General features: G+C 40.1%; 1 protein-coding gene across 1 annotated transcript in view; it reads right to left on the bottom strand.

Moving 5' to 3' along the window:
- Positions 1-25,626, bottom strand: part of ITGA8 (integrin subunit alpha 8) — a 180,973-nt gene that overhangs the window by 69,968 nt on the left and 85,379 nt on the right. Inside the window, exons 14-20 of the mRNA XM_007196424.3 lie at positions 19,847-19,892; positions 16,769-16,876; positions 11,012-11,067; positions 10,441-10,595; positions 8,668-8,805; positions 8,110-8,177; positions 6,386-6,533 (exon numbers count right to left, since the gene is read on the bottom strand). Coding sequence (XP_007196486.2) covers positions 6,386-6,533; positions 8,110-8,177; positions 8,668-8,805; positions 10,441-10,595; positions 11,012-11,067; positions 16,769-16,876; positions 19,847-19,892 — 719 coding nt within the window. The remainder of the gene's footprint in view (positions 1-6,385; positions 6,534-8,109; positions 8,178-8,667; positions 8,806-10,440; positions 10,596-11,011; positions 11,068-16,768; positions 16,877-19,846; positions 19,893-25,626) is intronic.

Genomic DNA, 25,626 nt, shown 5'->3' with positions numbered 1-25,626 from the left:
ACCGCCAGGGAAGTCCCTGAAAATGCTTAGTAGACTATTTATATGAACATTTTTGAAATGATTTGCACTACTGTTCATGTTCAATTTGGGCCATGAAGATCATGGATAATTAAACATGACTAAACAAATTAACTTTTGCAAACATGAAATGACAGCAAGATGTATATTATAGATTATCCTACAACCCAATGACCATTTGCAAGAGAATTGCTTTGGACACAAATTTCTCCATACCATGGTTCCATTTTGAGATTACATACCCAATCTTTGTTCAATCCTATAAATACTTAAGATGGGAAGAGAACACTTTTTTATGTTTACCCACTGCTTTTCACCTCCCGTCTTGCCCCATATCCTGTTCTGATTAGAATGTATAAAAACTCAAGTTTGAAGAGGCACTTAGAACTATGTGCTGGAGAAGGTCTCAAGGTTACACCCGACGGGCTTATTTTACTTAGCCGGATGTCCTTAAGGGTCATCCGTGTTGTAGTATGTGGCAGAATTTCCTTCCTTAAGGCTGAATAATATTCCATTGTACGTGTGTACTGTATATTGTTCATCTGTTCACCCATTGATGGCCATTTGGGTTGTTTCCACCTCTTGGCTATTGTGAGTAGTGCTGCTACGAACATGGATGTGCGGATATCAGTTGAGATACTGATTTTATTTCCTTTGTATATATACACAGAAGTGGCATTGCTGGATCGATCATATGATAGTTCTTTGTTGAAGTTTTTGAGGATGATGTAATTTTTAAGGGGAAAATTTGGGGAGACTATTGTTTTGCTGATTGTATGAGGTGGTGTTAGTGGATTTCTTATTGGGCCCCAGTTCTTGAAAACTGCTGTGTTTAACTGGGCACCAGGAGCATCTGATAGCTCAGGAATAATTTTTTGATTATTGTTCATTCATTTTGGAGATTTCTTTGAGGTTCAAAGAATAATTTTAGGAGATGATCTGGATCTTTTTTTTTTTTTTCATTTTTTTTTATTTTTATTTTTTGATGATCTGGATCTTTAACTGCATTTTTGAGTCCATTGCCAAAGCCTGTTATTTGTACCATAATGGCAATTTAGTACACAAGGGAAAATAAGGGTTATATTTATTGCAGCATTTGTGTTTGTGTTTAAAATATTGTTTATTTTAGCAAGAACAAGATTGTGATTCAACACTGGTTTCAGTTTAGTGTAAAAAACTGAGATTGTGGTGTTTTGCTTTCTAGTCTTCTGTCCTATGTTTATGTGGAAAACAAATGAAAGGAAAACAGTGAAATCTAGTGGAAAAGGAGTTATTAACCTATGTTTATGCTATTATAAATGTTCCTGTGTTTAAATTAATGGATCTTTACAGTGAAATATTATGCTAGAATTACAAAGGATGTGTTGTATCTATGAGTGTTGATCTGGAAAGATAGTCTATGAAATGTAGACGTGGAGATGGAGGTGTGTATGTGTGGGTAGAGAAAATAGTCTGCAAGGATATACAAACTGAGTGGAAAGAATTAAAAGTTATTTCTATGTGGTAGCATTAAAAAAAAAAAAAAGTTACACCCGACGGAGGGGAAAGTAAAGGAGGTTTATCTTTGGACTCCTGTCCTCTGCTCACAGCTCTCCCTTGTGTCTTTAGGCTAGAAATCCACATCTGGATCTCCACCCTGAGCCCCTTTCCATCTTTCAAAACCTAATGTCCCTATGGCCCTGCTCTTGCCTTTGGTAATAGCTACATATGTTCATCCATTATTTCACTCTAACTTGTTAAGTGCTACTGATATATTACCTGTCAGCCTCATGCCCAAAGATAAGCTTGCAAACTGAGGACTTTCACAAAGGACCCCATGAGAGGACCATGGAAGAGGGTTCCAAATACAAGGACCACTTATCCGTCTGTCAGCTCTATCGAAATTTCATTTAAGGAAGTAATGTGAATTTTCAAGGATAAGTTTCAGAAACCACCTCCTTTCCATTCTTTCCACATGGTTGAGAAAAACCAAGAGCCAAAACCAAAACAAAGAAAAGGCAAACAAACCCCAGACACCTAAGTCAAGAGCTCTGTGGGTAAATCATACACTTTAAGAAAATAAGCTTAAGCAGGCAGGGGTATTTTTGTATCTGTTCTCTTCCCAGTGCCTAGAAAAATGTCCAGCACAAAGTAGTAGACGGTGTCAGGAGATACACAGCAAAAGTAGCTCCCAATCTTCCCTACAAGGAGCCTGAAATGAAATGGAGAAGCACACAGCTGAGTATAAAGCCCTCTTCCTGCCATCAGCCATTGAAAGGTCTGTTTTAACTCATGAGAAAGAAATGAAATCTCTGATATTCAGAGGCAGCATTTAATACCTGCTCTTCCCAAATAACCCGAGTGACATGTTAGTATCCTAAGGAGGTAAGAAACATATTTTCCAAAAGCTGATAATATTTTTGCTTCTCAAAGGTAGCTTTAGCATGTATTCAAGTTCTGAGGGATCCATAACTAACCCTAATTGTACAGAGATGTTTTGTGTTGGGATTACTAACTCAATCCTGAAAACAGAAAAAAAAAAAAAAAAAAAGAACTCAGCAAAAGCTTTCCAAAATACCCACGTGTCCCTTGAATATAATTCAAGGATTTTGTTTCTATAGTAAATATTTTTATCTTATCTGAAGGTTGAAAGTCATATGTACATTTTTGTCCCCAGCTTTCTAGAAATAGCTTTTCCACATCAATCAGAGATCTTTTCTCTCCCCAGATTCCCCACCCTTTTTCTTTTTTTAACCTTTATTTCCTCTCTCTGAGTGGGAGAAACAATGATTGTTTTTCTAGATATTTCTAGATTATTTTCCTCAGCTGTTCCTTGGACTATCTTGTTCTCATCCATTTATAGCTCTTAGAGTATTATTCATTCACTGAAAATATTTACTGTGTACCTGCCACTTACCAGGCACTGATCAAAAAAAAAACCACGCTTGTCCTCCTTAAATGTCCTATTATTATAAGAATCGTAATAAGGAATCACAAGCAATTGTAACAAGCAGTGGAAACACACAGTTAGTACAGTTTGTTAAGTTTCATGAGAGCAGAAATTCACAGTGATGGAGGAGGACAGGCACATAGAAGTAAGCAATCAGAGAAGACATCCTGGAGGAAGTGATGTAAGCTCATAGGGGGCCTGGCAGCTCAGTGGTTAAGAAGACGGGCCTGGACCTGACAGCTGAGGTGTCAATCTTGGTTCTGCTACGTAATAGCTGTGTAACTTTGGGCATGTTTCTGAATTTCTCCTTATCTATACAATGGGGATAATGATAGCCTTACTGTTTCTCTATCAGGCTGTTATGAGGACTAAGTAAATTGAATACTTGCAAGAGCACAGAGCAGAGCCCAGCTCATAGCAATTGCTCGGTGAATTTCAGCAGCCTCAATCGTTATTAGGCTGAGGCCTGAAGGGTGAGTAGTAAGAAGTAAGCTGGGGAAAGGGGATGAGAGAGTAGAGTTACAGAGGGAACAGCAGTGCAAGCTCTCTGTGGCGGGAGGGTGCATAGGTGTTACAGAAACAGAAAAGAAATTCCATCCCTCGAGGACTAGGGTGGGAGGTAAAGGAAAGAAGCAAAGACGCATGATGAGGCTGAGGAGGTCAGCAGGGGTGATGTAATTAAGGGCCTCATAAGTCATCTCAGGGATCTGTAGGACTTTATCCTACAAGCAATAGGGAGCTAGTGAGGGTTTTCAGCCAGAGAGTGACAGGGTCAGATTTGCATTTTAGAAAGAGGGCTTCCCGGGGCTTCCCTGGTGGCGCAGTGGTTAAGAATCCGCCTGCCAATGCAGGGGACACAGATTTGATCCCTGGTCTGGGAAGATCCCACATGCTGTGGAGCAGCTAAGCCCGTGAGGCACAACTACCGAGCTCGCGTGCCACAACTACTGAAGCCCACGTGCCTAGAGCCCAGGCTCCGCAACAAGAGAAGCCACTGCAACGAGAAGCCCATGCACCACAACGAAGAGTAGCCCCTGCTCACCGCAACTAGAGAAAGCCCAGCAACGAAGACCCAACACAGCCAAAAAAAGAAAGAAAGAAAGAGGGCTTCCCATGCAGGGAAGGGGCTGGAGGCTGGGAGATGGGGAGATGAGTTAGGAGACTGGTGTAACCATCTCGGGAGAAGATTGTGCCAGCCTGGAGGAAGGCAGGGACCGTGGCAGTGAGACGGATAGAGGATAGGGTTGGACAGGTGTAGGACTGACTTAGGCTTTAGAAACTGGGTGGAGACTGGCGCGATTCTCTGAGATAGACTAGAGAGAGGAGGAGGAGTGTGGGAAGATGACGTCTAGTTCCGGATGTACTGAGTGTGAGGTAGGTTGAGACAGAGGAGTGGAGCATGTATGAGGTCCCTTGAATAGACACAGTCATAGTGACAGAATGTGGAACACTGGGTACCAGAGGCTGGGGAAAGGGGGTAAGAGGGAGTTGGTGTTTCATGGGTACAGAGTTTCAGTCTGGGCTGATGAAAGTGTTCTGGAGATGGACGGTAGTGATGGTTACACAACAACGTGATTATACTTCATGGCACTGAACTGTACACTTCAAAAGGGTTAAAATAGTACATTTTATGTTACATATAGTTTACAACAATAATAATAAAAAGATAGAGCACATGGGCCTTTATTCCTAGAAAAATTTAGAAGGTCATGGAAAAGAATTATAAAGGCTGGCTCTGTTAAGGTCTCCAGAGAAAGAGATGATCAGCTTCTACATTTTCAAAAAGATGAATGTTTTTAGCCAAAGAACAACAAAACTGACAATCAGATAATCCCTCATACTTTTCCCCTTGAGAGAAAATTGTTAAAAAAAAAAAAAAGAAAACTTGAACCAAGTATAAATAAAAAGAGACACAAACTTCAAACTGCTTAACAACAAAGGAGGAATTAGAATGTGGCTTAGTCATGTCAAATCAAATTCTGCCCAAGGGCAACTGATGGAGGAAAAACAGTTAAAGACTCATTGGAGATTATAGATAATGTCTGTTATAATGTTTAAAGCCAAAGATAGAAATGATAAATGTTTCCTGTGTTTTCCACCCAACAGTGAACAGTAAACTAGATGTTTTGCTAAAAGAAGAATATTTTGAATAGATGCTTTGTTTAACAAAGTCAGGGGTGCAGTGACAGAAGGGGAGTTGAAATAAAAATATAGGAAGAACCCTGGAACATTTTTTAAGATAACATACTTGAGCTTCATTGTTTGTTTGTTTATATATTATTTGCATGTAATTATTCTTAAGTGATATGTTCCTACAAATTTCTTCAACAGAAACTCGTGATGATTTTACAACTGTCAAAGATACTTGATTATTGCTCCTCTGGGTTATTTTTTCACTGAGAAGATAATTCAGTCAAAACATAAGTCATGAGACTAGAGGTGTGCACAGATAATTTTGTATTCCCCACGTTTGTAAATGCCTTTCAAATACTGACATCACAACCGTTGTTAGCATTTCTTTAGAGGAATTATTTTTCATTAAATTATTTAATCATTAGAACGTGCATGTTCCCAAGAGGATGCAGTTTTTGGAAAGTAGCAGAACTTTAATAAACTTCAGTTAAATGAACATATCCATCAGCAAGAATTTAAATAACACTCATCATGCCGACTTCTACGTGAAGTGCAGGGGTGACTATGAAAGTGTGAAACTTGGTCTCTGCCCTTAATTGTGAGTCTGTGTATCTCCGAAACCAAGGGACTCTCTCTGTTATCCTTCAGTGTATTTATAATGGTTTTAGAGCAGAACCTGAGGATATTCTGAGTGGGAAGATTCATATTGTGATAAGGAAAGGAAATCGATAAAAAGCATTGCCATCAGTTTAACAAATAGTGGCATTGCAGGACTGGCAAATGACAAAAACCTGACTTTTTCTTGGTCCCGGTCCCAAAAAGGTGGACCAAGAAAAAAGAAAACATGAACGTGTTTCCTTTCCAGTGCCTGTCTAGGCTGTTTTCAGTGCTCAGCTGGGATTGCTCGGACCTTCCTCCATAAGCAGTAATGAAAACCAGACCTCCTGGGACCTGCTTGAAGTATAAAGGAACTCAAAGACCAGAAAGCAGCCAGGGAGGGTGGGAGTTCGCTTGGGAGTGTAGCGGATGGATCACGTTGATGAGGGGCTGCTTTCGGACAGCTGTCTTCCGTGGTTCAGCTCCCAATCTCGGTCCAGTTTATCTCTGCACCGTGGCCAAGAAAGATATTAATACTGCTTAAGACCATCTTCCTTCCTGGGCTGTTGCTATTCTGCTTAACAAAATAAGGTGCCATTTTGTTTTCTTTCATTGAGGAAGAAATCCTCAGCTAAGATGACTTAACATGGATTTGTCTTCAAAAATACACCGAGCTCTTTCCTCCTCCAGATCACCTACAGGCATTACCTTGTTGCTGCGTTCAATCCCAACATAATCAGCCTCTTCTGGAATTATCACAAAGAGCTCGGCTTCGTAGGCACCTTCCCCTTCATTTCTCGCATTGATTGTGAGCATAAGGTGGTTTTCATCTCCAATGATGACCTGATGCTTATCTCTAAAAATGCAGTTTAAAAAGAATCATTAGGTACTATGCACCTCTGGATTCATGGATATTTTATTTAAGGACTTAGAGGAGGATGTAAACATGCAACACTGGGAAAAAAAACAAGATGGATCGTCATGAGGGGGCGGTGAGAGGAATCAAAACTATGTCTGCATGAGAAGGGCAGGAAAACATCCAGCGGTGTTCTGGTAAATGTTTAACAACCAGCGCTTCAAACTAGTGGTTACCAGTGGAGGAGGGGGCAACATCGGGGGGGGCGGGGCGGCGAGGAGGAGGTACAAACCACTGGGTCTGAGACAGGCTCACGGCTGTATGTACAACTCAGGGAATAGAGCCCCTACTTTGGAATAACTGTAAATGGAAAGTAACGTTTCAAAACTGTATAATAGGGCTTCCCTGGTGGTGCAGCGGTTAAGAATCCGCCTGCCAATGCAGGGGACACGGGTTCGAGCCCTGGTCCGGGAAGATCCCACATGCCGCGGAGCAGCTAAGCCCATGAGCCACAACCACTGAGCCCACGTGCCACAACTACTGAAGCCCACGTGCCTAGAGCCCGTGCTCTGCAACAAGAGAAGCCGCCGCAATGAGAAGCCCGCGCACCGCAACGAAGAGTAGCCCCCACTCGCCGCAACTAGAGAAAGCCCACACGCAGCAACAAAGACCCAATGCAGCCAAAAATAAATAAATAAATTTATTTATTAAAAAAAACCTGTATAATAAATAAAGTAACAACCAGTTCTCAAAAACAAAAGGAAACAAAGAAAAGCAGTATGTGTAGCATTTGCCGATTCCAGTGGTGTAAATCCTCCCACTGTGATCAATTTCAAGCTCCCAACATACTTAACAGTCTGCCAGCAAAAATTCCCGAAAAGTTAACAATTGGCTCACAAGCCAGGAGGAGATGGCTTCAGCACATCACTGAAAACATCCCATAGGAGGAAGATGGGCAATGGGAAGAGAGGGAGAGAGATGGTTTAGAAAGTAGGAGGGGAAGCTGTGTGTGACGCAAAGTGGAAAATAAGAGGGAAGAAAGAGGCAGATAAAGGAAGATCTCAAATAGCTGATTGTGAGGTATTTTGAGGAAATTTAATTCACTCCAAACTTCAAATTGAAACAGCATTTGGAAATGCCTACTTGTGACCCTTAATCAAAGCTATTGCTTTGGACCCTGGCTAGATTATGAAGTTTGGAAAAAGTCCCCTTGAGAGGTTACCAAGAAGCTTCCAAACACTGGCAGCGAGATAGTTCCTGGGGTGGGGATGGGTTGAGGCGGGTAGAGAGGAGCAAAACCGGAACCACCAGAGATGAGTTAACTTCAAACAAAAACGCTTCCCCCTGCTTTTGGTGAAGGATGGAACGGCTCAGGCAAAGTCTTGGGGTGTATCACTTGACACCAATGACAAAGACCTAAACCACAGGCTAACCCAAAGTGTAGCCAAGCTCAGAAATTTCACGCAGTGCACTTATTTTGGTAGTGGCTGGAAGTGTATACTTTCTCCAGAGAAGCTTTAAGTAAACACCTGTATGCCATTAGATAAAATGGACAAGTTTATTTATTTAAACTTACGGTCTAGCTGACAGCTTCAAGTCAGGAATGCACATGTTATCTTCTCCACAGTCGACCAGGATGTGAGCCTGTGTTGTGGAAAAACACGTATCAGGAAGAATCTGGGAAAACCTGAATCCCATCCTTTCTCTTGAAAATTATGAATGATCCCACAAGTTAAACCAAAGCTCTCCTTTCACTCTGCATGAGTCTACCTAGCTAGAAGCTCTGTTTGGCAGTGACCTCCCCTTTAGGCTAGTTTACTTAGGAGCCCAATTCCAATTCATTCTGAAATGTCTGTAAAGAATGCTACTCTGACCGATGTTTTGAGGATTACAGGCTGTACTGCTTCTATTACAGCCACATTTTGAACAAATTAAATCTTGGTTCCACAAGGGGAAGGGCTTCTGAAAACACAGGGATGCAGTGTTTCAGGAAACATGTTCAGAAAATCTCCCAAATGTTACAAATGTGTGTGCAGGAATGAAAACAAAAGGGCCTGGATTTCGTCTTAAGGTCACAGGAGCAATGCCCAGGGCCTGATTGAGAATATACCATCAAAGACAGGCCAGGACCTACCTGTTCGGTAACAACGTTTTCCCTGTAGTAATTCAATATTGGTTTCACCTCCAGACCTTCTTTAAAGGTGGATTCATCCAAACTGTAATTCAAACTAATGTTGATTGGAGACAATTTATCTCGGAATTCAGTTTCATCCTAGGGAAAATAATCACAAACTCAAGAAAGGCCCTGTAAAATGGCTGCAAGATGTTAGTTGGTGAAAGGCAGGCAGCACTTGACTTTGGCCCTTAAGAGTGAACGATGAAGTAATTACCACCCCAGCGGGCCTAGGCACATGCTGTGGACGTGGCATAGAGAAGCCAGTTTAATGAACGTATGTTCAGAGTTGGAATCATTTAGAGCTGTGGCTTCGTTGAAATACATGCTTCTAGAAGCAATCTTCAGGTTCTCCAGATCTTCAACAACTCAGACGGATTGATCAAATTGCACAGTTAAAAATCAGATGCACAGTAAACGTCACTGAAACTTTCGTGAACTGGGATTTTTACTTTAATGAGGTTGGCAGAATTTATCAGTCCCCTTGGGCTCAGAGGAAGGAAACCTCTCGATTCTCTTCCTTTCTTATCATCTCTTTAAGTCCTTGTTTGCATGAACTTCAAAACACCTTCAGCACATCTGAAGTTCCCTTAGAAAAAGCACCAGAACCTTCCTGGGGAGGGAGGGGGTAGCACCAGCAGCAAGGTCTGGGCACACAGGAACTCCCAAACCATGGAGTGGGCATGCCACCCTTCAGCTGGGTGCCAGTATCAGTCATAATGAGACACGAGGGTCGTGCACCAGCTTTTCATTCTAGAATGTGTTTGTAAACTCTGCTTTCTACAGGTTTTCCCTTACTATATCCCTTCAAAGAGGAGACCAAATGAAAAGAGGCTTCACCACCTCACCACTGGTAGGAAGATGAAATAACTATATCATAACACATTTTGGCTTTTTATTTCATGGTAGGTTTAGGAGTTATTGTAAAAATACATTGCTTTAAAAATGTAATTATAGGGCTTCCCTGGTGGCGCAGTGGTTGAGAATCTGCCTGCCAATGCGGGGGACACGGGTTCGAGCCCTGGTCTGGGAGGATCCCACATGCCACGGAGCGACTGGTCCCGTGAGCCACGATTGCTGAGCCTGCGCGTCTGGAGCCTGTGCACCTCAACAAGAGAGGCCGCGATGGTGAGAGGCCCGCGCACCGCGATGAAGAGTGGCCCCCACTTGCCGCGGCTGGAGGAAGCCCTCGCACAGAAATGAAGACCCAACACAGCCATAAATTAAAAAAAAAAAAAAGTAATTATAATTTACTTTTAATAAAGCCTTTGAATGCCTCACCCTTTTCCTAAGTTGGCTCAGAAATGCACATTGATAAAATCTGGCCAAACATCCTCACGTAGGATAAAAATTCAAATAAATTGTGTCTAACTTTTATGCTTTTTGGGGTGAGGCGGTTAGAAATGAAAACCACCTGAGTTAGTACTAGTACTAAAGAGGGTATTCAGAACAAGAAGCAGCTTAGGAGCAGAAACTCACACAACACTGTAAACCAACTATACTCTAAAAACAATTTAAAGAAAAAAAAAGAAGCAGCTTAGGAATTAAAAGCAATAAGTCATTAGGTTGGCTGAAGTCAGGCTCAACAGAGGGGTGTGTGGCCTTAAAGATTCCTCCTATAAAGTGAACATAGATGTGGGTCTGTGTGAACCACTGTGATGTTTAAATGGAGAAAAATGGTTGGAATTTGGACTTCAGTGTTAGAGGCCAGAAAGGTGATTCTGGAACACTTACTCGAAGGTAAACGATAAAATCCTGGCATTGGAGGGATTTCTGCCCCTTTATCACGAGAGGGAAGACGAGATGTGACTGATGGTTATCAAGGAAGAGCGTGCGTTTAATGGCTCCTTTTTGTTTCAGGGAATCTAATTGCACCTCGGCAGTCAGGCCTAAAGGACAGACATAAAGCAAATATAATCCAGAAAGGAAAAGTATTCAGTGAATGTAGCGCTTTATCAGAGATATGAATTCCTATTTCAACTTGCTTATTCAGGAAACATTTTTTCCATAGTTGGGATCAAAAACAATACATGAGCTGCAAAGATTTGATAAAATACTCCCCAAGCTAAAAAACTTGTTTTATAATGGTTTTACACAAAAAGTCATTTCCCCCATAATTAGGTCTGTTCTTCCAGACAGTACCAATTATTCAAGGACTATTTATGTAGAAGTTCCCATATTTGTAATAGAAATCTTGGTGCTAATGAAGAGCTCTTTGAAAGCTTTATATGGTCTATGCAGTGAAATGCTTACTGTTGACTTTTCTTAATATGGTATAGGAGTGGAAAAATGAAAATATGCTCACCTATTGTGTTTGAAATGCTCTGGCCTGCCACAGATGCACACACTCTTAAAGAAAAGCTAGGGAAAATGATAATCAATAATTTATTGGTTAATAAACTTTTTCAATCTGAAGTAGCAAACTTCCTTTACCTTACCCCAGATAAAACGAATGCTTTATTTTTCCTCTATATTTCTCTTAGTGTACACACACACACACACAAGACCAAACAAATAAATATGCATATATTTACTGATTGATATATATACTTATCAAAAATATATTTATATACATATATATATCCGACAATCCTAATACGATTAAGAAAGGTGACATTATTACATAGGAAGGTAATACTTAAAATATTACTAGAGGTCGATTGATTTAATCAGTGGATTAATTGATCAATTACTTGCTGCCTTTTTTCAAGAAATGCATGTGAGTATCTTCCATGTGCCAGGGAGTAAAGAATTGGGCAGAGCAGCAGGGGGACAGCTAGTGGCAGAGCCTGGAGGTGAGCAAGCACGTGACCCCAATTTGAGGAACCTGAAGAAATCTGGTGCGTTAGAGAAGGATGGGGAAAGTTGTAGGAAGCCGAGGCTGGCTGGGTCAACAGGTAGGGAACAGGGCTTTGAAAATCACGTTAAAGAATTTGGATCAAGAGGTGCAAACTATTAGGTATAAAATAAACTACAAGGACATATTGTACAACATGGGGAATATAGCCAATATTTTATAATAAGTATAAATGGAGTATAATCTTTACAAATTGTAAATCACTATACTGTATACCTGTAATTTATATAATATTATACATCAACTACACTTCAGTTAAAAAAAAGTATTTGGATTTAATTCTGAGAGGCATGGAGCATCACGGTATGATTAACCCATAATCCACTCTCCGTGGAAGGAGATAAGAACTCAGGCAGTTACTTGCCAGGAGTGGGATATAATTTGAGGCAGAGACACCAGAAGAGGGAAGGGAAAAAGAAGGAAAATGGGGAGCGCAGAGTGACCGTCTCAGGCTTGGTAAGCACAATGATACAGTGTATAAGATCAATAAAAAGGGGCTTCCCTGGTGGCGCAGTGGTTGAGAATCTGCCTGCCAATGCAGGGGACATGGGTTCGAGCCCTGGTCTGGGACGATCCCACATGCCGCGGAGCAACTGGGCCCGTGAGCCACAATTACTGAGCCTGCGCGTCTGGAGCCTGTGCTCCGCAACAAGAGAGGCCGCGATGGTGAGAGGCCCGCGCACCGCGATGAACTTGCCACAGCTGGAGAAAGCCCTCGCACAGAAACGAAAACCCAACACAGCCATAAATAAATAAATTAATTAATTTAAAAACAAAAAAAAAGAGTAAGAACCTTAAGAGAGTTCAGTCCAACAGAAATATAATATGAGCCACATACATACTTTAAAAAAAAAAAAAAAGATCAATAAAAAAAGGATGGATATGTAGGAGAGACCTTTATAGTTTTGCCTTGAACATGCCCTAAACTCAATCCAGGGAGGTGCCTGCTGTGGCTTGTAGGATGGCCTGCACTTGGGTCTATCCTGTGGCCTTGGAGGGAATGAGGACTGGCCAGTGGTCTCTGCCTGACTGTTGCATGTGCTGACCTCCCGATGGAAAAATGTCAAGCTCTAAGCGCCAGCATTCAAGATGGGGCTTTTTCACATTTCCAAGAAAGTAAAAATGTAAGAAAATACTTAAGTATGATTTAATGACAACCTTAACGTTTTTACTAGTAAATAGTATGATTTGAATATTTCCACAGAATCCAAAAGGAGTAAATAATCTCTAGTCGCGCTTTAATTATGTGTCAGCTTCCTGTGTCAGATATAATGAAGATGTGTCACATCTGGGATTCATCTAGCTCCCGTGACCTCAGTCAATGTCTCCCTTCAGGGTAAGTAATTTGTCACATACCATTAAGCCTAACGTTTTCCGAGATGTCTCTGCTATTTCAAGTGTTTGTACCACTTCCCCAGAGATATCATGAATTCCAACCCACTTCCACTTCAATTGGAATAATTCAAGAAAGATGAATAGTTAATCACATCTTTAAATTTTGTAGCAGGTCTGGCTTTCAAAATTGGAATTTTTTCTGTGTCTGACTTTTTTGGAGGTACTTGGGTACGTGTTAAAACTGTTGACCGTTTTTCTATTCATCCTTATACGGAATAGACAAAACTCATTAGCTTGTATAAGATAAATTCCTATTTGTAATAAAATTATCATTATATCTATAGATTAAAATAATTTTACATACAGTATTTTGTCTAACACAATTGAGAAGCAATAAAAATTTTTGCAAAAGAGATAAAGTTATGAATGTGAACATTATCTCCTCCTTTTGAGAAGAATTTGATTGAAAAACGATGTCATTAGCTGAAGGGTCACTCGGTTTATAAATTATATGTCAGTGTTATTCTATACTTCTTAGTTCCCCCTTTCTGTTACCTTTATATCATTAAGTGGACGATTTTAACTTTTTCATACAAGTTTAAATAACTGCTACCACTTACTGAATTATTGATAATAGCACTCCAACCTAAACTTTTTGGCTTGTAGATGTCTTTAGCAGAAAAGAGTTGCCAAGTTATAACTTTCAAAGCACTCTCTTCTGATCTAAAAAGAAAACCTCACTGAAGTATTCATTCTGAATTTAGAACATTTATATTATATTATGTTATATATAAACACACACATATACATTGTATGTTTTATATAACAAATACTTAGGTGCACTCACAGGTCTATACCTAATTATAACGCACACTTGTTGTCAGAGAAAGCTGTGAATTATTGTTAAATTAGAATTAAAATTTCAAACTAGCATTTATGATCATAGTCAATATGAATAGGTCTGACTGGAGCGAAAAAACTCCATTAAACCAGCCCAGATCCCTCATCACATAATTTCTAAATGAAACTGTTGGGCTATACTTCTGGTGCTTCAGAAGGCAGGACAGTACCTTACAAATCCTCTAATACTAGTCCTAACCCAATGCAAGAAGGGTTAGAATAATGACCCTGTGATGTAATGGTGCTCATAGCCACATGTGGGAGAGGAGGAATGAGATAAATGTGAAACAGGACTTAAAAGTACAAAGCAATTCATTTTTCAATCTAACCAATTCAATACTCTTTCAGTGATGGCAAATATCAGGTTTTACATAAAGTTAGGCATATCTGAAGTTTTTCCAAATTTGAAAAGGGGATAGTTATTAACTTTTAAATTTATAAAATAATTTTTTTTACCAAATAGTTTTAATCTTTCTCATTAGATAACAATTACGTGAATATTTACGCGTTGGCTTTATTGTTTTTTTCTAGTTTAGAAATGCAAGTAGCAGAAACTTTATAAAATTACACAGCTGTTTGAAAGGCAGAGAAATTCACATTGAAGGAAATGGAGAACTATTTCCCAGTTAGAGGTTTACTTAATAGTTTTCAGATGTACAATACGAGATTATGCCAAATACAGACAAAAATTACAGAAAAGAAAATCAACAAACGCTTTTCAATCATTTTGAAAAAATGAGCTAAATTCCTATAATAAATTTTAAAAAGTATCCGAGAAACACATTCGAGACTGAACCCACTGTTAATTTTCCATCTTCTAATACTCTGAGTTACCCTTTCAAAATTTTTGCATGTGAAAATAAAACATCTTTCAGGAAATGGCTGCAATAGAATCAAATAAATAATTGTAATTGTAATTTGCCCACGTAACAAATCGTATTTTATCTAAGCAATCTGATTTAATGCAACAAGAGTTCGTGAAAAGAAGGACATTTTCTTGTTAAAAAGTAATATTCATGTCGATCCCAAACTCCCAATCTGCTATATTTAAAATAAAATGCCTTTCCATGAAAAAAACAATTAAAAAATAAAAAATTTTTAAAAAATAAAAATAAAAGTAATATTCTTTCCATAAAACCAAACAGATCCCACAATCTGTTAAAAAACACTTAAATTTTTAAAAAAATTCAAAAACTGAAAAATCCTGAGAAAAGATGATCTAGTTCGTAACAACATTTCACACCAGAGTGTGCCACACACATATGCTTTAAAGAATTCAGTCTAGGGGGCTTCCCTGGTGGTGCAGTGGTTGAGAATCTGCCTGCCAATGCAGGGCACACGGGTTCGAGCCCTGGTCTGGGAAGATCCCACATGCCGCGGAGCAACTGGGCCCGTGAGCCACAATTACTGAGCCTGCGCGTCTGGAGCCTGTGCTCCGCAACAAGAGAGGCCGCAATAATGAGAGGCCCGCGCACCACGATGAAGAGTGGCCCCCACTTGCCACAACTAGAGAAAGCCCTCACACAGAAATGAAGACCCAACACAGCCATAAATAAATAAATAAAAATTTAAAAACTAAAAAAAAAAAAAAAAAAAAGAATTCAGTCTAGAAGCCCATTCAGTGATGAATGTGCGAACAGAGGACTATTGGGCGAAATACCAAAGTTTTAATACTTGTGCCCAAGTAGCACTCATTGTTCATTTCATGTTCATTTCATCCAGGGTTAGGAGAGATGCTAGCTAGCTCTTTCACATACTTTCTCAGATCAGGTTTTCATTATAGTATTTTATGGTTTCATACCATTTTAAAATGTGCTCAGGGCATTTCCCAGCTACTTTCAGAAGCTGCTTAAGGGGAAGACAGGCCTCCCTGAACCGAGAGGTCCCAGCAAAGGATGTTTTTCAAAGAATTCTTCAGGGTCCTCCACACCCCCATCCACCACCCTCAAAGGCTTTGACTCCAGTCTGAACCCCTGTCCAAGGCCATGAGCAACGTGCTGAAACTGGCTGGGAATAACTTCTATGGGTCTAGACTGGTGTGTTCTGCATTCTGACTTTCTCAGGAACCGACCGTATCATCTGGAAATGGAGGTAAATCTCAAATGCTCCAAATGTTTGTTGATTTTTCAGAGAATATACCCTAAGGCATTACCCAATATGACAGACTTCTGACCCTGGAGGACCTACATATTGAGAAGCAAAGTGGCATTTTCTTGAGCTGTGCTACAGCCAAGTTCCATTTCTTACTGCCTTCGGGTGACCGGCCGGATTCACAAGGAACGTTCTCAGAAGGTGTACGAGCCTGTTTGCCTACAGGCCAGGCAGAGGCCTATTCCTGATGATGAGATCATGGCCACAGAAATATAGCTGAGGACACAAAAATCTCTATTTTTACCATGTTTACCTTCTGTCTCATTGTATACAGATGTGAGGTTATAAAACTGACATCTATTTTCAGCACAGGAAACCACATAATTTAATCCAAGCCTGACTATTTAAGAAAAAAACAAAAACAAAAAAGGACAATACATATGTCTGAAAAGTGGTTTCCATATGCATATGCAAATACAAGCATCAAGGTATTTTATTATATCTTCAGTTGGGTTAATGTTTATTTTAGTATGCCAAGATTCTAAAAGAGATCTCCAAGATTTGCTTTGTCGGGAATTTTCTCAAGTGCTTTTGTTTCTCATCGCACGTGGAGGCTGTAGATTGGAGAAATGGCCTTCCCATGACAGCAAAAGATCAGCATCGTGTCAGAGATCCTTTTATTTTTCTTTTGAGAGACTAACAACTGGCCACTCAGATTTGGTGCACAGACCCACAGCATTAGCACCCCCTTGGAGCCTCTTCAGACATGTGAAGTCTCAGCCCCCATCCCAGGCCTACGGCCCCCAAAGCTGCATGTTCACCAGATCTCCAGGTGATCTGAGTTCACACAGGAGGGCCGGAAGCCCCGCACTGACTCACCAGGCCACAGATGCCATCGATTCTGGAATCTGGCAGGTTTTATTTTCCAGATTGATGATCACCGGGTGCAGGAGAAGCTGGGCTCCCACCGTCACAACCGGCCTCGCTCTGCAGGGAGAAGACGCACGGTTTTAACCAGCCCCAAGAGGGGGCAGGCAGAAGCCCACTACTCCACTTCTAGAGGCCACGGCCAACATTCCCGGCCCTGGTGCCAAGAATTCCCCTCACTGAGTGAACAGGTGGGCTCCAGACTCAACCAATGACCTCCAGACACATCTGGTGGCTCATGAATACAAATCAAGGAGCCATGGGCCCATCAAGCACAGCCGCATTCACGGACCTTCTCTGTCTGTGGAGGGGCTCACGGCATTTTGGCGACATGGCTGTGAAAGATTTCTCCTCTGGGATCTGCTAGTCTGTCCATATTCCCATCTGAATATGAGGAAATACATCATCCTACAGTCACTCATGTTGCATCTGTAAGTACTCGAGTTTTGCTAATTTTGTCACCATATTGGCTGGTGATTTTTAACCGCGGATTGATCATTTTCTAGACAAGCTTTGCAGATGGAGCTAAACGCATGAGGGTGAGCTGACTCATTCTGTGCTTCACGCGGAGCAATGGTTCTCAACCCTGACTGCACAACAGAAGCACCCCGGGAGCTTTAAAACAGAAGCCAGTCTCCCGGGGTCAAGGCCAGGCACTGGAATGTCAAAAAAAAAAAAAAAAACAAAAAACCTCCAGGTGATTCTATTGTGCGGCCAAGTTTGAGGGGAGGGTCTAATACCGAGTAAACTCCATTCCAACCACCCAGTGAGGATAAATCAGACAAGAAAGTAAGTCACTGGGAAAAGGAATGGGGCAATATTTATAAAGTTTGGTGCCAAGATATGAGAACTGGGAGCCAAATCTCCAGATGACAGTGTGAAATGATGCCATGTTGCTTAAGTTTTCCTCTGACAGGAGGGAGGGCTGGGCCTTGGGGCAGTGTGTTGTTTAGGGCACTGGTTTAAACAATTCCATGATTACCGTAATGGCGCCCAATGCGAATTTTCCTGAACTCCTGTGCACTATTATCTGTACTGTGTTACGTGATTTTTCTTTTCAATATTGTGTTAGCTCCAGCCCTTGGAAAAGCAGATGATAAGACAGGATTAGACACACAAGACACTTATTAGGGCAAATACTGATGAGGGAAAAAGGGGAGGGAGGGAGGAGGCTGGGACCAGCAGTCAGAGTGTGATGTACGTCTGATTCCTATGAAGAAGTAAGGAAACGAAAGAGGATCTGGGGAAGAAGCTCCAGCCAGGGCACTGGGGAGTCCTTGAGCCAAATCTGCCTGCTAGTGGAGCTCCAGGTGGGCCTGTATTTGTATCCCTGTTGTGTCCAGTAATCGGCTGGGAGCAGCTCATGGGAAATAGGGCCTTGTTGCAAATGTAGATTCAGAGCACAGTGGAGGGACCATGAGTCAATTTCACTCCATCAGCTCTGAGTGGTGCATCTTCACGGCCACCACAAACACAGCCCCATCCTTCAGGTACTTTGAGAGTTTCAATCACCTGATTCTCTACCCCCTGAAGTGGAGAGCGGCTGGTATAAACCAGCCCTCTGAGTATGTCTTGGGACTGATGAAGAAGACAATCTTGCCTACTTGAGGAAACCTACTTTAGAATCCCTCAGGGAGTTGACCTAGGTTCGTACTATGTGCCCAGAACACCTGGGTTGGCCCTCTGCCTTTTGTCTTGATATTCTGACCTAGTGTCTTGCATTCCTATAAAACTTTCTTTTAAGAATAAAAAAGAATCTCAATTTTTTTAAGAAGAAAAAAGAATCTAATAAGTAATTGGTAGCACTGTCTACCAGTTACTTATTATTCCATGTACTTTACATGCAGATTCTCACTTAATCCTTTCAACAAAAATAAACTTGTAATGTAAATATTATGCCCATTTTACAATGAAAAAAATCTGAGGCTCAGAAAGTTATAGAAACTCGCCCAAGATTACAAATGGGTGAGTGTGTGGAGTGGCCAGGTTTTTAAAATCCAGACCTGTCACATTTGAACAGTTGTTCAATTCTTGCTTTTGGAGGCTACCAATTCTTGGTATTTCTATTCCTTAATTTAGTGTCCACGCTTGATGATAGAGGCCAGGGTGTATAGCAACACTCCCCCACCCTGCATTCCTTATCTATAGGCACATTTTAATGCATTTCCAAAGCAAAGAGCAGTATTTAAATGTAATAACTTTAAAAAGTGTGTCATTTTAGAAGTTCTGCTAAGATTCATATCTTATTTAATGTTATGTTAGTAGAAGCTGGAAGTTTGGTCATGAGGTATGAGAACAAAAAGACAGAAGAGCTGAAAGAAAGGGGGAAATATTGAGAGCAAATATTCCTCCAAACTTTACAAAGAGCATCTAAATGTTCTCCAAAATAAATAGTTGGGATTTACTCTTTAAGGCAAAACTAACAACAAAAAAGAAATGCCTTTGAGACAATTAGAAGAACATGCCCACAGATGGAGGAATAAAGAAAATGTGGCATTCAGCCGTAAAAAGGAAATCTTGCCATTTATGACAACACAGAAGTACCTTGAGAGCATTACGGTAAGTGAAAAAAGTCAGACAGAAAAAGATCAATACCATATGATCTCACCTACATGTAGAATCTAAAAACAAAAATCAAAACCAAAAAATGAACATATAGATACAGAAAACAGATTGGTGGTTGCCAGAGGTGGGGATGAGATGGAGGTGGAAATGGATGAAAGTGGCCAAAAGTACAAACTTCTATTTATAAGATACATAAGTTTGGGGGATGAAATATATAGCATGGTGCCTAGAGTTAATAATACTGTGTTGTATATTTGAAAGTTGCTAAGAGGGTAGATCTTAAAAGTTCTCATCACACACACAAAAACCGTAACTGTGTGGTGATGGATGTTATTAACTAGACTTACTGTGGTGATCATTTTGCAATATATACAAATATTGAATCATTATGTTGTATGCCTGAAACTAATATAATGCTACATGTCAATAAAAGAAAAGAGCATTTGCATACCACCAACCACATACCTGTAAACAGCTACTTTTCCTGTTCCAAATGCACCCACAATTAAATCTAAAAAAGACAAAAACACACAACATGTGCACAAATTTTATAGAAACGATCCAAGCTCATAATTATAAATAGCACATAGAGCATCCTGAAATGCTGATTGCAGAGTGAGAGTCATAAAAGTAAGAACAGCAAATCACACCGTTCTTAAGACATTTTGGAAAGGATACTGGAACTTCACTCTAGCTCCATATGACACATACATCAATAGATCTCAAACCCTTCCGGACTCAGGAAGGCCAGCCTTCTAGAAATGCTTCAGATACTCATCGTAACACCATTTCTCCTATCCTCCAGACTCAAGGCACACATCTTAAATCAATAGGGGAAAAGCAGGTGCTAAGGGTCTACTAAGTGCCAGGCTCGTTGCACATAGTATTTTATCATCCCGCTACCGGAACAACCCTATAAGGAAAGCATTTTACCAACGAAGTGGGACATTTTGGCTGTCATCTTGTCACAGCCATTTGCTCTTGACAAATATGCGGATGGCAAGTATGGTTTTGGCAGAGTGGTCAGTAGCATATGAAATAACTGACATAGCATTACAGCAGTCTCTCCTCATTTGCGGTTTTGCTTCTTCAGTTTCAGTTACCTGTGGTCAACCACGGTCTGAAAATATTAAGTGGAAAATTCCAGAAATCAACAACTCATCAGTTTTAAATTGCACGCCGTTCTGAGCAACGTGACGAAATCTCACGCCGTCCTGCTCTGTCCCGCCCGGGATGTGAATGATCCCTTGGTCCAGCGTGTCCTGTCCGTAGTCACTTAGCCAACTTGGTGTCTCACTGCTTGTTCAAGCGACCCTTACTTTACTTAATAATGGCTCCAAAGTGCAAGAGGAGTGAGACTAGGGGCTTCCCTGGCGGTCCAGTGGTTAAGACTCCGTGCTTCCACTGCAGGGGGCAGGGGTTCGATCCCTGGTCGGGGAACTAAGATCCCGCACGCCGCGTGGCACAGCCAAAAAAAAAATTAAAATAAAAATTAGAATTAAAAAAAATTTTTAAAAAGGAGTGATGCTGGCAATTAAGGTGCGCCAAAGAGAAGCTGTAAAGTGCTTCCTTTACGTAAAAAGGTGAACGTTCTCCACTTAATAAGGAAAGAAGCAAAATCCTATGCCGAGGTTGCTAAGATCTGTGGTAAGAAGGAATCTTCTATCTGTGAAATTGTGAAGAAGGAAAAAGAAAGCCGTGCTAGTTTTGCCATCGCATCTCAAACTGCAAAAGTTAAAGCCACGGTGGGTGAGAAGTGCTTAGTTAAGATGGAAGAGGCATTAAATTTATAACAATATTTTGAGAGAGAGAGAAACCACATTCACATAAGTTTTATTATAGTATATGGTTATAATTGTTCTATTTTATTATTAGTTATTGTTGTTAATCTCTGACTGTGCCTAATTTATAAATCCAGCTTTATGTATAGGAAAAAACGTAGTATGTATAGGGTTCAGTTCTCTCCGCGGTTTCGGGCATCCACTGGAGGGTCGTGGAACGTATGCCCCCCTGGATAAGCAGGGAAACCACTATACAAAAATATTAAATAACAACAACAATGATAATAATAAATAGCACATATTGAACACTTATTCTAGGCCAGGAATTCTTTTAATGGATTTACTTTAACTTATTCTTAACAAGTTAAGAAGTCTCTATCATATTATTAGCACAATTTTACAGAAGAGTAATTTGAGACTTAGGGAGGCTCACCGATACATTCACTGAAGTTCACACAAGTACATAAGAGGTGAAGCTGGGTTACAGTGGTGCTGGGCAACAGAGCAATCTTAGACTATTTGATGGGTAATGTTCACAATGACCTCAGTGACTGGCTGATATATAGGCAGAACTCTGTTTTTCTTAATCTCATTTATAATGCTTATTCTTTCTCGGTGGATGCAATCAAACAAAAATTAAAATGACCATGGTGATATCTGCAGAGTAACATTTAGAAGCAGAGATGAGAAAACTGGATTCGGAAGAAATAACGGCCACAGAAGAAAACTTATAATAGCTGAAACTCTAATCGGTTAATTCTAGTACGACAGAAGTGAAAATGAAAAAAAAAAAAAAAAGAAAAAGAGAGGGGGGAACTCCTTTGTCAGTGCCATATGGAAAACCAATCAAGAAATTAAACTGGTTCAGTGGAATTCATACAGGAAGATGATTTGTAGCCACATGCCCTTGGCATTCACCTTTCCAGAACAAAGGAACTGGCCAGGCTGCAAGCAACTATGATTCTTCTCTAGGGTCCTCTCTTGGCTGGGCCAGGGCATTGTCCTCGGTCCCTGATGGATGGGAGTTGGATAGATAACCAGGTACATGAGCTCACGTGACTGCTTTCTTAGGGTGACTCTGAGACATGTACTTCCTTGTCTCCCAGATTTCCCCAGCTAGACAGAGCCCGAGTTGCCCACCCTGTCAGCCTCTTGATAATAATCTTCCCTTCCCACATCTCTCTTCCCTACTCCCTTAGCAATGATTTTCTGGGGCTATTTTTCAAACCACTTGCCTTCTTTTTTTTTTTTTTTTTTGAACTTTATTTTTTTATACAGCAGGTTCTCATTAGTTATCTATTTTATACACATCAGTGTATACATGTCAATCCCAATCTCCCAATTCATCACACCACCACCACCACCCCACCACCACTTTCCCTCCTTGGTGTCCGTACGTTTGTTCTCTACATCTGTGTCTCAATTTCTGCCCTGCAAACCGGTTCATCTGTACCATTTTTCTAGGTTCCACATATATGCGTTAATATACGATATTTGTTTTTCTCTTTCTGACTTACTTCACTCTGTATGACAGTCTCTAGATCCATCCACATCTCTACAAATGACCCAATTTCGTTCCTTTTTATGGCTGAGAAATATTCCATTGTATATATGTGCCACATCTTCTTTATCCATTCGTCTGTTGATGGGCATTTAGGTTGCTTCCATGACCTGGCTATTGTAAATAGTGCTGCGGTGAATATTGGGGTGCATGTGTCTTTTTGAATTATGGTTTTCTCTGGGTATATGCCCAGTAGTGGGATTGCTGGGTCATATGGTAATTCTATTTTTAGTTTTTTAAGGAACCTCCATACTGTTCTCCATAGTGGCTGTATCAATTTACATTCCCACCAACAGTGCAAGAGGGTTCCCTTTTCTCCACACCCTCTCCAGCATTTGTTCTTTGTAGATTTTCTGGTGATGTCCCTTCTAACTGGTGTGAGGTGATACCTCATTGTAGTTTTGATTTGCATTTCTCTAATAATTAGTGATGTTGAGCAGCTTTTCATGTGCTTCTTGGCCATCTGTATGTCTTCTTTGGAGAAATGTCTATTTAGGCCTTCTGCCCATTTTTGGATTGGGTTGTTTGTTTTTTTAATATTGAGCTGCATGAGCTGTTTATATATTTTGGAGATTAATCCTTTGTCTGTTGATTCATTTGCAAATATTTTCTCCCATTCTGAGGGTTGTCTTTTCGTCTTGTTTGTAGTTTCCTCTGCTTTGCAAAAGCTTTTAAGTTTCACTAGGTCCCATTTGTTTATTTTTGTTTTTATTTCCATTACTCTAGGAGGTGGATCAAAAAAGATCTTGCTGTGATTTATGTCAAAGAGCGTTCTTCCTGTTTTCCTCTAAGAGTTTTATAGTGTCCAGTCTTACATTTAGGTCTTGAATCCATTTTGAGTTTATTTTTGTGTATGGTGTTAGGGAGTGTTCTAATTTCATTCTTTTACATGTAGCTGTCCAGTTTTCCCAGCACCACTTATTGAAGAGACTGTCTTTTCTCCATTGTATATCCTTGCCTCCTTTGTCATAGATTAATTGACCATAGGTGCATGGGTTTATCTCTGGACTTTCTAGCCTGTTCCATTGATCTATATTTCTGTTTTTCTGCCAGTACCATATTGTCTTGATTACTGTAGCTTTGTAGTATAGTCTGGAGTCAGGGAAGCTGATTTCTCCAGCTCCGTTTTTTTCCCTCAAGACTGCTTTGGCTATTTGGGGTCTTTTGTGTCTCCATACAGATTTTAAGATTTTTTGTTCTAGTTCCGTAAAAAATGCCATTGGTAATTTGATAGGGATTGCATTGAATCTGTAGCTTGCTTTGGGTAGTATAGTCATTTTCACAATGTTGATTCTTCTAATCCAAGAACATGGTATATCTCTCCATCTGTTTGTATCATCTTTAATTTCTTTCATCAGTGTCTTATAGTTGTCTGCATGCAGGTCTTTTGTCTCCCTAGGTAGGTTTATTCCTAGGTGTTTTATTCTTTTTGTTGCATTGGTAAATGGGAGTGTTTCCTTAATTTCGCTTTCAGATTTTTCATCATTAGTGTATAGGAATGCAAGAGATTTCTGTGCATTAATTTTGTATCCTGCTACTTTCCCAAATTCATTGATTAGCTCTAGTAGTTTTCTGGTGGCATCTTTAGGATTCTCTATGTATAGTATCATGTCATCTGCAAACAGTGACAGTTTTACTTCTTCTTTTCCAATTTGGATTCCTTTTATTTCTTTTCCTTCTCTGATTGCCATGGCTAGGACTTCCAAAACGATGTTGAATAATAGTGGTGAGAGTGGACATCCTTGTCTTGTTCCTGATCTTAGAGGAAATGCTTTCAGTTTTTCACCATTGAGAATGATGTTTGCTGTGGGTTTGTCGTATATGGCCTTTATTGTGTTGAGGTAGGTTCCCTCTGTGCCCACTTTCTGGAGAGTTTTTATCATAAATGGGTGTTGAATTTTGTCAAAAGCTTTTTCTGCGTCTATTGAGATGATCATATGGTTTTTATTCTTCAATTTGTTAATATGGTGTATCACACTGATTGATTTGCGTATACTGAAGAATCCTTGCATCCCTGGGATAAATCCCACTTGATCATGGTGTATGATCCCTTTAATGTGTTGTTGGATTCTGTTTGCTAGTATTTTGTTGAGGATTTTTGCATCTATATTCATCAGTGATATTGGTCTGTAATTTTCTTTTTTTGTAGTATCTTTGTCTGGTTTTGTATCAGGGTGATGGTGGCCTCATAGAATGAGTTTGGGAGTGTTCCTTCCTCTGCAATTTTTTGGAAGAGTTTGAGAAGGATGGATGGTAGCTCTTCTCTGAATGTTTGATAAGAATTCACCTGTGAAGCCATCTGGTTCTGGACTTTTGTTTGTTGGAAGATTTTTAATCACAGTTTCAATTTCATTACTTGTGATTGGTCTGCTCATATTTTCTATTTCTTCCTGGTTCAGTCTTGGAAGGTTATAACTTTCTAAGAATTTGTCCATTTTTTCCAGGTTGTCCATTTTATTGGCATAGAGTTGCTTGTAGTAGTCTCTTAGGATGCTTTGTATTTCTGCGATGTCTGTTATAACTTCTCCTTTTTCATTTCTGATTTTATTGATTTGAGTCCTCTCCCTCTTTTTCTTGATGAGTCTGGCTAATGTTTTATCAATTTTATTTTCTCAAAGAACCAGCTTTTAGTTTTATTGATCTTTGCTATTATTTTCGTTGTTTCTGTTTCATTTATTTGTGCTCTGATCTTTATGATTTCTTTCCTTCTGCTAACTTTGGGTTTTGTTTGTTCTTCTTTCTCTAGTTCCTGTAGGTGTAAGGTTAGATTGTTTATTTGAGATTTTTCTTGTTTCTTGAGGTAGGCTTGTATTGCTATAAACTTCCCTCTTAGAACTGCTTTTGCTGCATCCCATAGGTTTTGGATTGTTGTGTTTTCATTGTCATTTGTCTCTAGGTATTTT

The sequence above is a fragment of the Balaenoptera acutorostrata genome, chromosome 3 (genome assembly GCF_949987535.1).
Source record: "Balaenoptera acutorostrata chromosome 3, mBalAcu1.1, whole genome shotgun sequence".
NCBI classification, from domain to species: domain Eukaryota; kingdom Metazoa; phylum Chordata; class Mammalia; order Artiodactyla; family Balaenopteridae; genus Balaenoptera; species Balaenoptera acutorostrata.
This window is presented reverse-complemented; position numbering and strand designations above follow the sequence as displayed.